The sequence below is a fragment of the Abrus precatorius genome, unplaced genomic scaffold (assembly GCF_003935025.1).
Source record: "Abrus precatorius isolate BTA unplaced genomic scaffold, Abrus_2018 Scaffold4, whole genome shotgun sequence".
Classification (NCBI taxonomy): Eukaryota; Viridiplantae; Streptophyta; class Magnoliopsida; order Fabales; family Fabaceae; genus Abrus; species Abrus precatorius.
This window is the reverse complement of record NW_020874384.1, coordinates 17,715,928-17,733,172: the sequence shown is the minus strand read 5'-3', so window position 1 is coordinate 17,733,172 and position 17,245 is coordinate 17,715,928. Positions and strand designations below refer to the sequence as shown.

The following is a 17,245-nucleotide window of genomic DNA, read 5'->3' as shown; positions in this document are numbered from 1 at the left end:
AGCTGTTCTTCGCATAAAAGTGCACATTGTTTTAACTTTTATTATATTTTATTAATTATTGGATGAAATTTTCAGGTGAAAAATTTAATTTGAATAATTGAGAAATTGTGAGAAATTGTGAGATTAAATACAAGAATTAGAAGTAAGAAAATTAAAATCTTTCATAAGTTAAAATATGAGAACTAAATCGTACACATTTTATCGGTGTGAATTCGTGTTTAGACTATCTCATATTGTATGCAATATGTATCGTATAATTTCAGTTGGTTTCAACTCCTTATCTACATGACATTTATTTTTTGGCGACCTAACTATATAACCGGTTGATGTAAAAGTGCAAGCTTTAAGTTGCACCAAAGCATTTACCCTTCAAGAAAGCATCTGCATTTTCAAGTTTCAACAAAGAATGCTCCGTGTCGGCCCGTTGGATCTATAAAATATGAATGTGGTAATCTGATTTTATCTACTATGCTATCCAAAATACATGAAAATGTTATCTAAATTTTAAAATTATAATTTTAAGTTATTTACATACTATATTTTGGATTATAAAATTAAGACAAAAATATGACAAATTTCTTTAGTATCTTTCAACAAGCAAAATTTAGTTAAAAACACCATAAAGACAATCTTAGACAATAGAACTTGCAAGTTAAATTTTTGTTAACATGATAAACATACTTGTTCGTTTTAAATAATTTAACAGCTTTCATCTTTTTCTGAAACTATGTTGGTTTAAAAAGTTACATAGTAATTCAATCTGTGCATTTTCCTCCGCATTAAAAATCGGAAATTTTGTTTGTTTACAGTTAAAAATACAGTGATTCTGGCAAAGCTGTCTTTAAAAGAACAACAAAATCATATCCTATATTAGTAAGGACCTTAGAACAAAAATAATAAAAACTACAACACAACACATTAATGAAATCAGTGCTAAATAACCAACTATATTTTTCCATATCTCCAATGTCTCGTCATATTGACAGGCTTGTAACATTTAGATGCTGCAAGCTACTAAGCATTATTATAACTACTTGCAGCTCATTTAAGTACCTTACGCCCTAAGTAATAGCTCATACACATTGGAGGAGTTGTCACCATTTACACGCTTCAACATTTCAAAACTCGTACGACTACCCAAGAATTCAACCCTTTTGAATATCACAAAGCCACGTTCTGCGGTTTCCTTACTTGAGTACACTGATCGAAGCCTATCAGCGTGTCTTGAATCACTATGAATTGCAGCTTCTATTTCCTGGCTTGACATGTTCTCCTATATAGAAACCAAATTAACTATAAGATAAAACTAACAAGGCATGCAATTTTCCTAGAGAATAAATATTGTTTCTACCTGATAAAATGCATGGATATGATCCAAGACTTGAAGACACGTAAAACCGTTATGGCTAAAATACGTTCTCGATGAAGGACCCATCTCGGCAAATCGGTCTATTGGGAAGAGTATGGTGAGGAAATGGTTTTTAAATATAAGCTCGGATTTCTCACTGCAAAAAGTTGTAGAATTTATGTTGAAAGAAGATTAGAAGACTCGAGAATTTGCAGATCAACTATGTAAGCAAAAGATATAACAACCTTTCTGTCAGAGGACGAGTGGAGTTTGAGAATGAAGCTTCTGACTCCTTGCCATCCCCTTTGGTGTCAAAAAATATTGACGTAGGATTTTCACTAGGATCTTCAACACTGAAAGAGTCTGTGTAAATGGAAGCGGTTGAAGATGGCTCGGACACTGTCCAGCAGATTGAGTCTAGAAGGTTGTTGGGTGTTATAGGACGTATCGGAGTCTGACAAGTCTGTAAAAGCCATGTTCAAATCAAATAAGCAATCAATCTGTAGCTCCAAGTATACCAAGCAGTAGAACAAAATGTTGTTGTCTTTTCAAATTATGTCACTTAGGAATTTGGTCTGCAATTGTAGCAATGTGGTGCCTAAGTTTCATATCATAGACTTGAAATCTCTGTTGATTAAAGCTACAAATTTAGAGGTGAAATTGCTGGTATCTAAGACATGAAATCACAATATGAACAGGAAAAAATGTAGAACAAGATTTGGTAATTTTAGTTTAGTGACCATAACAGGTAGGGCTTGAGGTCAAGCTCCACAAAAAAGACAAGTGAATGAACCAACCTGCATTCGACGACCACGGCGATTTCTTACTCCAATTTTTGCAGAATTTACAATCTGTAGCCTTTCTTTGTGACTAAGCTCATTTTCACTTCCCTGAAGATCATCACGGACTTTTCGCTCTATTACTTCCTGATATTTAAATAAAATTCATATCATCATTCCATGAACAGGGAAAATATGTTTTAAGAATTGGATTGGAAATGTTTTACTAAATTAGTAAGTGTAATAGAAGATTTTTTTAAAACATAAAATTTGTAAAGTAATATATTGAGAAATTACCTTCCCTGAAATGCCATTATGAATGTCTTCAAGTGTCAAGCTAACTTGCCTTGCCAAATCAGCAGACATGTGAACAAGCCTCTGCACATATTTCTCCTTAGCTGTTTTGAGAATCCACAGTGGCTGAGACATATCATATATCAAAGAATTTCACTGATATAAATAATACAGTAGGGGCCTACCTATTGTATGATAATTAATAATGTATTAATGTATTCTAGAAGATGTACCGGTCCAGTTAAAAAACAAAATAGTTGGACAAGCAAACAATCTGAGCTTCAGAAAGTTGTGTGCCTCCAACAGGTCTTTCTCAAGATCTAGATAAACATTAAAATACATTGTATGAGCACTTACTGTAACAAGGTTACTAGAGTATCCAAGATATCTTTGGATGGATGTCCCTTCAGTCACTATATGACTAACATTGCAGCCAACAAACCATTGTTCCACCAAACTAGCACCTTCTCTTGAGGCAGTCTCAACAACCTATCAAACATGTTAAGCATCTAAATTTGTTTACCAAGAGCACTTGAATCATACACTGGCTTAAATGAAACAGGAAACTGATACTGATGAATGATCCTATCACAGACTCCATATCATGTGTAAGACTTGAAATGTCTAATATCTAGACATTTATAGTCAGAACACAACTTTACCTTGTTCCTCAATTCAGATGAAATTCCTGGATCAACGTAGATGGAGCAACCAGACAAAGTTGAGTCCAAACTTTGGTTGGATTCTCTCCCAGAGAATCTTTGAAATTCTTCAACACTGTTAGCATGCTTGGTTTCATGGATTCTCAAAGGAAGACAATAATTATCAGCATCTGTATACCCAGGAAGCAGTTTCAAATCATCAAAGCGCATATTATTATCCCCATAACTCTTCACACTATAATGCGATTCACTCAACCTCACTGCAGCAGATAAAAGAAAATGCATTCAGGTCATAACAATGACAAATATCAATATGCATAATTTAAATCCATAAATCATTCTGGCTACAACAGTTAAATTACGCTATCTAACTATTAAAAACCAATTCATAGCGAACCAAAGATGATGAACGATAAATTACCCACAAAATCTTAAAATACATATGATCTTAGAGACCACTAGTGAATGAACCTCATTGGCTTATTTATGATATGTCAATCAAGTGAAACAAGAGGCTATGGCTACATCAAAGCATTTATTTCTGAACATTCATTCCTGATCAACGGGTTGGTTATGCAGATTAGCAATTTATCATTGCCAAATCTGAGATTATTTAATTTAAAAAATAAAATAAAATGAAAAGGTCATTGTATCTATTTAAGCTGAACCACTCATCCACTAAATGAGCAGCAGTATCTAGATAGAAAATTGCCTCAAACTGCACCTACTAACTGTCATCAAAACAAGAATATTTGGCATGTTAAATACAATTAGACTAATACTTTGAGCACTAGAGGCCTTCATTAACAAATCCTTGCTTCAACATGAGGTGAAAACGGGGAAAACATGAATGTTGAGTCAGGCTCCTGTATTTCATGGCTTTATAGCATGAGGGTAAAATTACAATCACCAAGAAAACTAACCAAAAAATAACTCAATAAAAAACCACATGAACTCAATTACCATTTTTCCTGACACTGTCCACAAACCAACCCAGTGTGACAACAGAGAGACCAATTTTTGCTCCGTGCTTCAGTGCATGATCAAATTTGCGTCCACCAAAGCTGTACTAAATGTTAAAGACTTCATGATGGCATTGAACCAATTAACACAAAATGTACTAGATGAATATCAATGCTAGGGAAAATGAATGAAAGGACCATTAGGATCGTGAGTGATCCACTATAAGTAGAATATAATAAGATCATTCTGAACACTGTATAAATAAAAATTTCAAAGTAGAAGAACTGATATGGTACTAAACTTTGTTCTCATAAAGTTAAGATATTCCTGGTTTTACATAATTTCTTTCTCATAAAGTGTATGAGAATTTTCCCTACCTTCTACTACAGTGTCATGGTATTCCTGTCATAGTATAGGAAAGTTCATATAATATAAGAAGGAAGAAAGGATATCTGAACCACCAAATGGGTACATTGAGGGTGCAAATTGGGGCTATACTGGCCTCCTAATCGCTCAGTAGCCTCCATGACCTGATTCCTTGCTTCTGCCAAATCACCAATTCAAAGAATAACAACAAAACCGTATGAATACCTCTTTAATCAGAGCGAAAGAGAGTGAGAAGAGAAACAATGAATTGAAAGAAAATATCTACTATCAGTTTGATAGATAACTAAAACTTAACCTTTTCAAGTTTCAACCTCCAATATGAACAGATATTTTAAGCCAAGAAGAAAAGGCAAAAGAGAAGACAACAGAGGAAGATAGATTTTAAAAAAATGTACTAAATGCTATCAACGTCATAGATAATTCAAAAGAAATGGCAAAGAGAAGTAGACTGAATTCAAAAGTCCAATATGTGTCATTTGACATCTTATATTGATTGCCAAGAGAGACAATCACCAATACCCTCTCTATCACGAATATCGAAAAAGGTGTTACCGAAAGAATAAGTTTCAATCTTTCCAAAAAAAAAAAAAAAAAAGGAAAAAAAAAATGCTATGAAAACATGGAGAATTTAACAAGTGGCTTGAAGTGATATTGATCAACCTAAACAGAAAGGAGCAGAGAAAGTGTCTACTCGAGAAAAATGAAACAAAATTCAACTAAGCAAAGATGAAACATTGAAAACATGAATCCATACCTTTAGATAAACCAGTAACACATATAATAAGACCTGCAAAAGGAGCACTTGAAGGCACTTGTACAGAGGAAGAAACAGGAGACATTGGCTCCAACGGTTGCATACCTCTGAATGAAGGAAACGAAGATGAAAACAGCCTCGAGCACCCCTTACCACTCACAATTTCAACTCTACCATCACCACCCATCACAGCCACTAAAATGGTCAACAACGTTCAAAACAAAAATATCTATAATCTTATACTCTATTCATCACCCATCAATTGAAAATCCACAAGGCACATATAAAACTTCAAAATTTCCCCATTGACGAAACGGGTTTCTGGTATTTCAAGGACAATAGAAACAACAAACAAATGGATTAAAAAGAAAAAAAAAGGTGCAGGGTCAGGGAAGAAGTGAACTTGTATAGCATAGAGCAAACTCAAATCACGTGAAGTGATGAAACAAATCCAAAATTGAAAATTTCGACAGGTTGGAAAGTTTCTGAGGGAAAAAACGGAGTGTTGAGTAAAGGGGTAATTGAGTTGGAGACAAAGAAAGGATTTTTAAGAAGAGTTTTTGTTTTGCAGTGTGCAGAAACAGGACAATGGGAAAAGGGAATTTTTTTGAACGTGGTGTTCTGACGATGAGTCACAGTCAGCGTTTTCAATCTTCTTTTTCTGCGTGAGTGAAAGAACGAGTGCTTGTATTACACTTCTAGTTATTCTAGTCCTCTTTTAAAAAAAATCCCTGCTTTTGTAAGTAGCAATTGCATGTGATGTCTGAGGAAGTAGTGGGATGAGAGAGAGAGAATGTGGGGTTTTACACTAAAAGCGGGTCAAAGTGAGTAACGATAGAGAGAGAGAGAGGTTTTGTTTTGAAAAAAGTTTGAAGGATTCCCGTTTCTTAAAGTGAGCGCAAAGGTTAGAGTGAGTGAAGTGTGATGGTTGAAGATGGAACCAGGGGCGTGTCGGGTGGGATCATGGTTGTGAGAGAGTGGTGTGTTGTGTACACATGTGAGCAAAGAGTTTCAGTGAGAGATTGGTTTGGTTCATTTGAAATTGAATGTCATGGACTCATAGAGGCTGTTATTATATACTTTGTACTGTGAGATTAGGACTTTGTTTCTACATATGGCATCCCCTCTTTTGTTTACTCTTACGGGCCCCAACTCCTCCCAACCACAGTTAGAAATCTACACTCATTCTTAGATTCAAAATACTGTTTCTACCTTTGCAAGTTGATGATTTTATTTTATGTGTCTATTTCATGTTTTGTATTGTGTTTTTCTGATCAGTGTACAAGTGCATGTTTTTGTTTATCCTAGTCTTTAAATTGAGTTTAAAAGTAATCATTTTTTATTAAAGAATAAAATATTTCATATATTAAAGATATAAAATTATAATAATTTTTAATAAAAAATATTAATTTTATGTTTTTAAATTCAATCCTAACAAATTTGATATAAAAAAGGTCAAATGTAAGGAGGCATGGAAATAATGATATATAATATTAATTCTGAGTAGCTGACATAGTGAAATTATGTTTAAACCATTGTCTTAAGACAATAGTTTGTATTTTTAGTTTTTTATTATGATTGATTTGATGATGAATAAATATATGTTTTTAATGTTAAATATTATATCAAGCGGTGAATTAACATAAAATACAAAATTTTAATTTAAACATTTTAAAGTAATAATAAAATAAAGTGAAAGAATAAAGCAATAATAGTATTAAACTATGGCATTTCATAAATGAATTGCAAATGTAAGTCTTTTGTAACTTAACGTCTTACTTTTTTATTTGATTAGATAATACTTTTAATAAAAAGGAAAAAAAAGTTAAAATACAAAAAAAAAAAACTGGTCCAATCGATTTTAATGAACTACGCACCGCAAGCATATTTCGATAAGTAAATTATATTGTAATTTATTGGAACTTCATTAGTTCATTGATTTTAATGTATTCAACTTGAAATTTTTTCTCCTTAATTTTTAAAAGCATTGTTAAGTTTACATTAAAAACAAGTTAGGTCAATTTTTACTTCCAACGAAATTGACTTGTTTTTTTGAATATAATGTGAGTTTAATTTAAGGTCAATTCATATTTGTTCAAATGAAGATTTGGGTCATAAAACGTAAACATGTTTTTCTAAAAAAATCTTAGCCTAATTAAGCTTACATCGGAAGTACATTTGGATCGGATCACTTCACATAAACATAAGCTAGCAAGGTATCAATATAGGATCATGCTTGATAAGATGTATTAGACTGATTATTTTAATTTTGTAGAATAGATGAGTGATGTTTTGACTTTTCAAGTGTTGAATGAGATGAATGTTAATTTTTAAAAATATTTAATGGACTAATTAAAAGTAGTATTAGAATAGATTGTAAATCAAGTTATCTTGCATAAGTTCGGTGGCGGTATAAAATCGAACTTAAATCAATGTTTTAGAAACTCGAATAATTGTAAATTTTGTGAAGTTATTTCTTATTTAAAACTAAGTTATAACTTAAGATATCCACGATTAAATACATAAAAAATATTAATCAAAATTGACTAATTTGGTATTACTAAATTGAATCAATTCAATAGTTATTAGTATATTTTAAACGATAAATTTTAATATTGTATAATTTATTCGTGTTAGCTTTAAAACAATGACACCCCTAAATGTTTTGCGTAAAAGAATGCAAATTTTCTCGTGAATAAACGAAAGAAGGAAAAGTGGAAAACTGATATATATATATATATATATATATATATATATATATATATTTTACGATGATAATTTTATTTTGCCTGCAATTATAATCATAAGCCTAAAGTTTAGAAGCATTATTGCTGCTTGAATTTCTTGCAGTCCTTTCAAGACATTGATTACTGAATTGACAGCACATTCAGGAAATTCTGTGAAATATTCAAAGAAGCCATGATGAATATTGAGCGGTGGAGTAGTTATAATTTATTTAAAATGTTATTTACATGAAATAAGTTAATTGAAATTAAAGAAAAACAAATATAAAAGATGGTGAAACAAATTAAACAGAAGACTAAAAATGGCCAAAAATTATGTTTATTCTATTTATACATGAAGAACAGTGTCTAAGAATAACAAATGATGGTGTAATTTATCGTGGATGGTACTGATGGGTGGATTGAATTAAGTCACGAATTCAATATAACCATTTTCCTCTTTATTTTTATAAAGATCGTAGGTTTACAATCTTAATTATGGAGATAAAATCATTAAAAAAATTAATTTAATTATCAACTACTCTTATTTCAAATAAGATTAATTATGGATTTGAGAAATAATACATAATTTTATTCAAAATACATATTTTTTAATCTAGTAAAGTAGGTTTTTTATGAAGAAGATGAACATGTCTTGAGGGTAGAAGAATTCAACTTGATCTTCTTAAAAAATAGAAAAACAAGAATCTTGAACGGATCAACTCCTTCTCTTGTATTCTTACGTCAAAGATGTTACTATTTTTTGAAGTAACTGTGTGTATATATGTATATAGTAATTAAAGTAAAACAAATTTTGCTATAAAATGATGCATAACAATGGTTATGTCTTTCTCTAAAACTATGTGACATTAGTTAGTCTCCTATGAACATCACTATAACATAATAATGATATAAAAGCAAAGGTTGATAGATGTCCTTTTTCAATATTAATATAGTTTACTTAGTGGAAAAATGAGCTACGTTTTAGAAATAATTTAAACTATACTTTAATTCTCATACATCAGATATGGCTCATATATTAGTTCAAAGGTTTTAAACTCTTAGGCTTAATAATTTCTTAATCTTACACACACAATATTAAATATTTTTTTCATCTTGGTTATCCAATGAAACTTGGGATTGGGAAGCCAGTTGATGGGATTTACACCTATATTCAACCTATGCCATGTAACAGATTCGGATTATTTGCATTTAAAATTTCTACCTTCATTCATTAATTCACTATTTAATGGTTCTTTTTCTATTTTATTAATTATTTAAAACTTTAAAAATAAAATAAATGATAAATATCATTATTTTCTCTCCCACCCAGAAGATCTATACTTGTCATGGAACTAGTAAATTGGTTAACCAGTTTGCCTAAAATGAATGGTCAACTTTACATAATTTAACATACATAAACGAATCAACGATATGCACTTGTGTACTTTTCTTTCAATATTCTTACCACAAAAATGACATCCAAAATATATAGCCAAATGGTTGAGTATATGTATCATCACAATGGTTATGCCCAAAATCCTTTTTGCACACAGATGGGTCTTTGTCACGTAATTGAAGGCAGTCTCCAATGCATAGAGGGGTAAATATTATAGGACCACCCTCAAGAGTTGTGACAGATGGTAATCCAAGAAAAGCTCTTTTGCAGTTGGCCATTCACTCGTGAGTTGTGAACTTGTGACTTTACTTCATCCTCCTCTTCTTCCCGCGGATACAAGTCCCTTTCCAAAACCCAACCTCTTATCCCTTTGCAGTATACATGCCAATAGACCAAAAACTATATCGACATGCGCATCAATGGTTTTCATAATCGGTTATTTAAATGTGTCCTATTATATATGTTAAAAGGTTAAAGATATAGTTTTTTATTTAAAATAAAAATATTTATTTCTTAAAAGTATATGTTCAGTATGTGTCATTTCACTCACTTTAAAAAGATTATTTATTAATTTACAGGTAACTAGGTGAGGATAATGTGTACACACAAAAAAGAAGCAATCATATAGTTGACTCTCTTTTTTTGTGGGAGAAAATAATCCGTGCTTGGATGTGGTAATAAGATAATAATAATAATAATGACTTAAATATTGTTTAAAAAATATTTTAAAAAACCACGTTTTTCTATTTTAATATGGTAATTAGAAAAAAAAAAAAAGAAGGTTATTTACATTGCAGAATATGTTATATATAAAGAGAACAAAAAGGTGAGTTGATTGTGATTCAACGCATGCTTTTTGGAGGTGGCATTGGATTTTCTACGATACAGTATTGGCAAAGATTCCGTAGACTTGTTTTACCCAATTCTCAAGCCTACAAAGCATAAGCCATCACACAAAATATGTAATATTGCCAAAGCAAGCTAGTGGCCTAATAATGGAGGGATAAAAATGCCTAGGCTGCAAAAGGAAGGAAGAATAACAATGAAGACGTTAATCTCCAGTGAAGATAGAGACACACTTTGGAGAATAATGGTTAAGAATGCTGTCAATGAAATCAAAATATAGGTTCTATAACATTGTGTTTGTCTTAGGCTTTTAGTGGTTATTTATCCAAAATGCACTATTCCCACGTTGCAGTATGTACATTTCCATATTTTGACTCTAGTTGGCTTTGATTAGAGACTCTGCAACTTGCAGGCCTATAATATACAAGTGTCTGGAGTCTTCAAAACAGAAGCTGGACACAAAAAGCTGTAGAAAAAACAAATTAAAAAAGGACAAGTGATCCATTTCTTTCGAGAGGTAATGGAGCTTACGAAGCTATAAATAAATAAATCAGTATAATTTCACGAACCTGTATGTTTGCAAGTTAAATTTTAAAAGAAAAGACAAATTTTTTATTTTTAATAAACGTTCTTTAGTTTTATGGTTTTTTAAAATAAAAAATAAAATAATAAATTTAATGTATTATTTTTCTGATTAAAATTTAATTTTAAAATACACATTTGTTTTTTTCTTTTCTTTACTCTAAAATTACATTTTGACATTTAGCTTAAGGGTGTATGCTAAAAATTTATATAATTATAAAATTATTGTTATTAGTCACCAATGATAACTGTTTACAAATTACATACCATGATTACAGGATATATTTCCCCCTTTTTGTTCACCTTTAAGAAAGAAAGAAAAAACAGTATTAAGAATATTTTGAGATAAGTAACTTGCTTTCCTAATGCTTGACTAAATCTTGAAAGTAGAGGTAGAAATGAATCAAGTTGAATTGATCTGTGATTCTAAGAACTGATTCAAAATACACCATCGTTTTTAGCTCCGACTTAGTTCATTTCAAGCTTGTGAACGGTTTAGTTCAAATTGCTAATTTAAATTACATGAACCAATAATCAAAACAATGTGTATTCAAGTTCACATTCTGCTAATAGTAAATTGCTTTTAAAACATATCCAGATTTTTATGTATGTCATGTAAAAATAAATAAAAGAACACTTTTTTTATACCATATTACCATTATAATAAACATGAATCGAATTAAAAATTACTTATACTAAATTAACAAATTAAAAATGTATTATTTAGTTTTAATTTCACGTAAATTCACGCATTCAGCACTAAAGAAATTACATTTTCTCCAAGAATTTTGACTTGCTACATGCCTAGGAAATACAACTTTTAAGGCTGCTAAATATATTAGCAACGGATTATCCATAACGTATAATATGTAATAAAACAATAAAAATGTAACTTGACAAATTTCTTCACGCATTTTGTCAGTGCAGAACCCGGGAGGGATGATGACTTTTGCCTTAAGGGGGTAGCAAAATTGTCTTTCGTGTTAAATTTAACAGAGAAAGCAATTCCTTCCACTAGAAAATAAAAAAGAACTACAAAATTGGGTTTTGCAAAGATGAAATTCAAGTAGGTTGTCCAAACTAAACCTCCACAAGTGAATGAAATGCTTGAATCCTAAGTCCAGCTATAAATTATAAATCACTCTTGACCATACTCAAAGTGAAGAACCTCTTCTGATACATCGATCACTTCTTCAACTTCTATGTCCTTTGCTTCGTATTCCTCTTCTTCGTCACTAGCCTCTCCGTCCCTAAGCTTTTGCCTATGTAAACCCTCCTCTTCGTGCATCCGCTTCCATTCATTGACCCACTTGTCCCACTCTTCTTTCAGCATCCTACGCTTCTCACGCTCTTGCTCACTCAGCAGCAATGAAACATCTTGATCTTCTGCCTCATATTTCTTGCTATACTTCTTCAAGTTCTTGGCAATCTCTTCCTCTTTCTCGAGAGTCAAGAAAGATGGAGGCCTTGGTCGCCATAAGAACTATACGTTGAAAGGAAAAAAACAAGAATATAAGTGTGTGTGATTTATTTTATATTCAGAGAGTTCTAGCGCAGCCTTAATCAAAACGTCTTTCATAGCCAGCCATGAATATTGGCAACAAGGGCTATCTATATAGAAACAACTTCAGTCATATGCCAATACTTCTATTACTCAAATTATATTACCAAAACATTGAATCAATAATGAAGCATTACATTGTCCAAACCTATCACCATCTGAACATTGCAAATTCACAAATCATATAAAGGCCAAAAGATGCATCAGGTGCAAATGATTAAGTACCTGAAAGAAGTGATCCTTCAATATCCGATACAGATGCTTGCCATTAAAAGACCATATATTGAAACCATTTTCCATTTCATGAACTGAGGTTACGGAAGTTGCAACATACCTGCAGTATAAAATGGAAGCAATAGAGGTTTGTGATAACTAAACTAACAGGCAAATATTAAGTATTTTTTCAGTAAAGTAACAAAAACACTTATCACTATGGGGAATCGAATTGTAGATCAACTAACACATGATTAATCTATGAAACTCTGCCTTTACTAGCAAAGTCATCACTTATTTGGATAGACCCTATACCTTCCAGTTGGATCCCATTCAATATCTGTGGCCATAAAATGTTCAGCAGTAGCCATTGTTTCAAGTTCATCGACATTATAAAATTCCAACTGTCCATTGAAGCCTTTCAATCCAGCCAGTACAATGTAGCGACCAGCAGGTGACCAGAACAGAGCATTTGCCTGCTTGCCTTTCAAAGTAGCGAGTTTTGAAACCCGGCCAGTGTTCTGAGCAGTCCGCATGGAGAAAATGCTAACATCAGGCTTAGGGTTATCACCATGAATAACAACAAACCTGTGGCCTTTAGGCTCCCAAGCAAATGCAATGATCTTATCATTCTTATTCTCAAGCTCCAGAACTTCAATGGGTATATCGCGTTCTTTTATACGGAAAAGCTCAAAGCCTGTGTATGTGCTTTTTTTAGTTTTAGTATATCGGTCTACATTAACAGCAAGGTAATCTCCATTGCTTTGCCAGTACATCTTGCAGTCACTGACACTGAAAAGGTTCTTCTGCCTGAGTTCCTCTTTGTTAGGGATTTGAACCAGACTTACCTGTAAATATATCAAAGAACATAAATTTAAAATAATAAATAATATACGATCATCAAGATAACCAAGTATATCAAAACTTTAATCCCTGAACATAGAAGGAAAGAAATCATAAAGTTACCCTAGCAGGCTGGTTACCACCTCCCATCTCAGGAACAAAGAGAGCAATAATTGGATCAGTTGGAGACCAGCTGAAATCCATTATATTTTCAACCTTCAAGGACTTTTTGTCAACAAGAGAAAAGCTCTCTGTCTCATACACAGAGAGTATATTTTTCCCCATCCTTGCGAAATATTTATCATCCTTTCCGCCACTCCATCTGCAAAGATAATGACAAGAATGCATTACATCATTAGACCACGAAAAATGCTAAAATACTTGTTTACAAGCAAGATATGAAAATAAGGGGAAAGAAATTGTACTTGAAAACAGGCCATGACACCCCAGTAACACCACCAGCACCTCCAATTGCAAAGTCATCAGCACTTCCTTTAAAATCCCTCATAACTTTACCAGTCCTCACATCAAATATATTTATCACAACCCTCTACAAAAAGAAATCAGTGTTAGGAACAGTGTTTAAAAATACTTTAAAAAAAAACAATGAAATCACTCACATTGGCATCTCTAGGATTGCTTGGTTCATGGCTGCTATAAGTTACCAGATACTTCTCACCAGGTGAAAAATCAATAAGTTTCACCTTCATTTCAAATTAATATAAACATCATTCATATAGAAATACAAGAGTCAAAATCAAAGTGCCAAACAACAATACAAAATGAATCTCAGAGAAACCTGAGGATGAGCATAACGCATGAGACGGTTGAAGGTCGTAGCACCACCCCAGACAGCTGCCCCCTGCCTGTGAACCGTTGCCAAGTATGTCCCCAGAGGGGACCATTGCACAAAACTCTCTGTCCAAAACTGTAATTCAGAAAAAACACGAATACCCAGGTCAGCATCATAAATACAGAATCATGAAAGGCATACATAAAGTGATAATGGGACAGCAGTAATTAATGACACAAGATATTGAAATAATGTGTCCACTCACTGCACGCTTATAAACAGGATCAGGCTTTAAGTGTCTTGCATCATTCCACAACACTTCAGTATCTGAACCAGCACGAATCACAAACTGGTCTCTGGCCTTTGAATCTGTGAGCCAGTGTTGAAGATTTTCCTGCAAGATATATAAAGCCAAGGAGGATCAGAGATATTAAAAAGTACAAAAGGCCCAGAGCAAAAGCTACTAACTCAGATAATTTTTTAAGATGTTATTATATTCACAATTCCACATAGAAGTGAGGTCCATGAGAAAACATGTAATTGCATGAATCTAAGTACTAACACAACATCAAAATATGAGGAGAACCAAAATAAAAGTGAGTCAGCAGCTTTGTATTGCAAAAAATATTTTGGATGTAAAACTACCAAAACACCCCATATAATCCTAATATGATTATAGAATCAAATAGCTAGAATTCTGGACTGCGACTAAACTAAGCATACTTCCCGTTGCAAAAATATATACAAATATCAGCCTAATTGTCTATGATAAAAGCTAAAAGGCAGCAAATAGTGTGCATATATACAAATCTAAGCCTAATTGTCTATAATAAAAGCTAAAAGATAGAAAATAGAGTGCATATATATAAACATTACCCCAGCCACATATGGCTTAGATTCAGGAGGAGCCCACTCATCTGGAACTTTCATAAACCTGTCAAAGTCATCGAACATGCTCACGGAAAATATGTGCGCACGGTCCAATTTGTACCCATGAGTCTTCTCTTTAGCAAGCTCAGCTTCCTAAATTTAACCACATCAAATCAAAGAACAAGTTTCAACCCAACATACGCTATTATCATTATTATTTTAATTGTCACTAAAGTCACAAACAACACACGGTTCAGATCAACAAAGCTTTCCATTCTCTTTTAGAACTCATTGTAGCCAAGCACAGTAAAGAAAGAACAATTATACCTGAGGAGTATTGTACTCGATGAAGCAGTAACCTAAGGTCTTATCAGTTTCAGTATCAACAGGCATCCAGAGACCATCGTCTTTGATAACACCAATCTGACTATAAATTTTGCGAACCACGCCTTCAAGCTTCTCAAACTTCTCCCTCGGAACAACAGGGAGATTATCCACGACTATGATGTTGCCGAATCCAGACTCAAACTCGAGGTTATCCTCTTCATAAATATCCTCATCATCGCTAAACGTCGAAAAACCCAAACGGAATCAGAACATAGACACCTAGGGTTTCATTACTGTGGGACAAACCAGCATAATTAAAGAGATAAAGATAATGATAAGTGTATATGCATATATACCTGATGATGCCGCAATTTTCGCCTGGGGGAAGACGAATGGCGTCGAGGTCGAGAGTGGAAAGATCGATGCCGAGACGCAACGCGGTGTCTTCGATCTCTTTCATGACCATGACATCAGCCATGACTGTAGCTGTGAGAGCGTTATCGCGAAGCTATGGAGGCAGAGGGAGAGCGAGTGTGAGAGTTGGATTTGTAGGGTTCTCCAGTTTGATACCCAAACCCGTGTGGCGCAATGTATAATATGATCTATTCTACTGGGTTTCCCCCTTACATGATTACTAAAACCCTCTTCACTTTATTTTATACCAAAGTTTGTGGGGTTTGTTTTTCCCTATTTCTTATTGTTTAAAATATTTATTGATTTTATGTTTGCTTCTTAACTGTATATATATGTATAATTTTAATTAACATAATATATATTTATTATTTAAACATAAATTAATTCTTACATATTTTAATAAAACTAATTAAATTAATTAATTTAATTTATATGTTTAATTGTTAATACATTTATATTTTATTTAATAGAATAGATATTAAAATTCTTATAAACATATAATATTTTAAATAAATACACTTCATAGTATAATATGAAAATAAACTTTAATTTCAAAAAAGGATGCTTTTTTATATTAAATAAAATAGTAAAAATTAAATAAAAAAGAATATTCAATATTAAAATTACTTTAATTTCAATATATAGTTGATATAAATATTTTACACTCTTGATTAATTGAAATATGTAGTATATATTTATTTTAAATGATATGATTAATAAATTTGTCATTTAACTTTTAATTTTATATTAGTTTATTTTATAATTTATTATTTTTTTTAACATACGATCATGTTTTAAATAAATTATTTTTATAAAAAATCTTAACTTGTTTATTTATTTCTTTTGAACATTGACAAAAAATAATGTATTTTTTGGTGAAATTTTTAATTGTTTGTTTTTTCTTTTTTTAATTTTTTTTTATTTCTCATCTACATAATCACTCTCTTTCTCTCTCTTTCTCTTTCTTATGTTTTATTTAAGCTCCAGTAATTCATTTTCATTCAATGATATTATAGTTGTCTTGTTATAATATATTATATTTTTCTGAAATTGATGAAGAAAAAAAATAATTTATAATAGAGTTAATGTTTTGGATAAAATATTACTTATTTAAATAAGTTAAAAAACAAAAAAATAAAAATAAAAATAGAAGGGTAGAATAATAAATCAAAATAAAATCATGAGTTAAAAGAGATCAATTTATTAACATTTTTTAAAATTGATTATTATAAAAGTTAATAAATTTTCTAATACAAAAACATATGATTAAATAGTGATGTAAGAAAAACTATCTATATAAATATATATCAAATAAATTATTTTAAAATTGATTAAACTATAATTCTAGTAGAGCACGAACAAAAAGTCTAGCTGTTAAAATTTGGAATTGATTGTTAAAAAATGTCATAAACAATATAAATAAAATATATATTAATTTTTTTAAATTTTTATTGAGAAAAATCAACTAAATTGTCAATTTTATAAAT

At 31.6% G+C, this 17,245-nt stretch overlaps 2 protein-coding genes across 4 annotated transcripts; both read right to left on the bottom strand.

Annotated features, from left to right (window-relative positions):
- Nucleotides 1-789: 789 nt before the first annotated feature.
- LOC113864883 lies at nt 790-6,032 on the bottom strand. 3 transcript variants are annotated; one of them, XM_027499090.1, is made up of 11 exons: nt 5,188-6,032; nt 4,499-4,590; nt 4,047-4,149; nt 3,262-3,343; nt 3,084-3,180; nt 2,779-2,910; nt 2,425-2,547; nt 2,146-2,274; nt 1,594-1,811; nt 1,352-1,505; nt 927-1,273 (listed from the first exon to the last, which is right to left on the bottom strand). In XM_027499090.1, the coding sequence occupies exons 1-11, from the start codon at nt 5,372-5,374 to the stop codon at nt 1,055-1,057; spliced, it is 1,536 nt and encodes a 511-aa protein (XP_027354891.1). In that variant the 5' UTR covers nt 5,375-6,032; the 3' UTR covers nt 927-1,054. The 3 variants fall into 3 exon arrangements, with proteins under 3 accessions (XP_027354889.1, XP_027354891.1, XP_027354890.1); XM_027499088.1 differs by having other exon boundaries at nt 790-1,273; nt 3,084-3,343; XM_027499089.1 differs by having other exon boundaries at nt 960-1,273; nt 2,146-2,238; nt 3,084-3,343; nt 4,047-4,142; nt 4,492-4,590.
- Nucleotides 6,033-11,440: 5,408 nt separating this feature from the next.
- LOC113864277 (eukaryotic translation initiation factor 3 subunit B-like) lies at nt 11,441-15,996 on the bottom strand. The gene is made up of 11 exons (XM_027497826.1): nt 15,701-15,996; nt 15,345-15,582; nt 15,024-15,170; nt 14,413-14,541; nt 14,154-14,282; nt 13,975-14,058; nt 13,780-13,904; nt 13,478-13,676; nt 12,827-13,359; nt 12,524-12,632; nt 11,441-12,220 (listed from the first exon to the last, which is right to left on the bottom strand). The coding sequence occupies exons 1-11, from the start codon at nt 15,820-15,822 to the stop codon at nt 11,876-11,878; spliced, it is 2,160 nt and encodes a 719-aa protein (XP_027353627.1). The 5' UTR covers nt 15,823-15,996; the 3' UTR covers nt 11,441-11,875.
- Between the last annotated feature and the right edge of the window lie 1,249 nt (nt 15,997-17,245).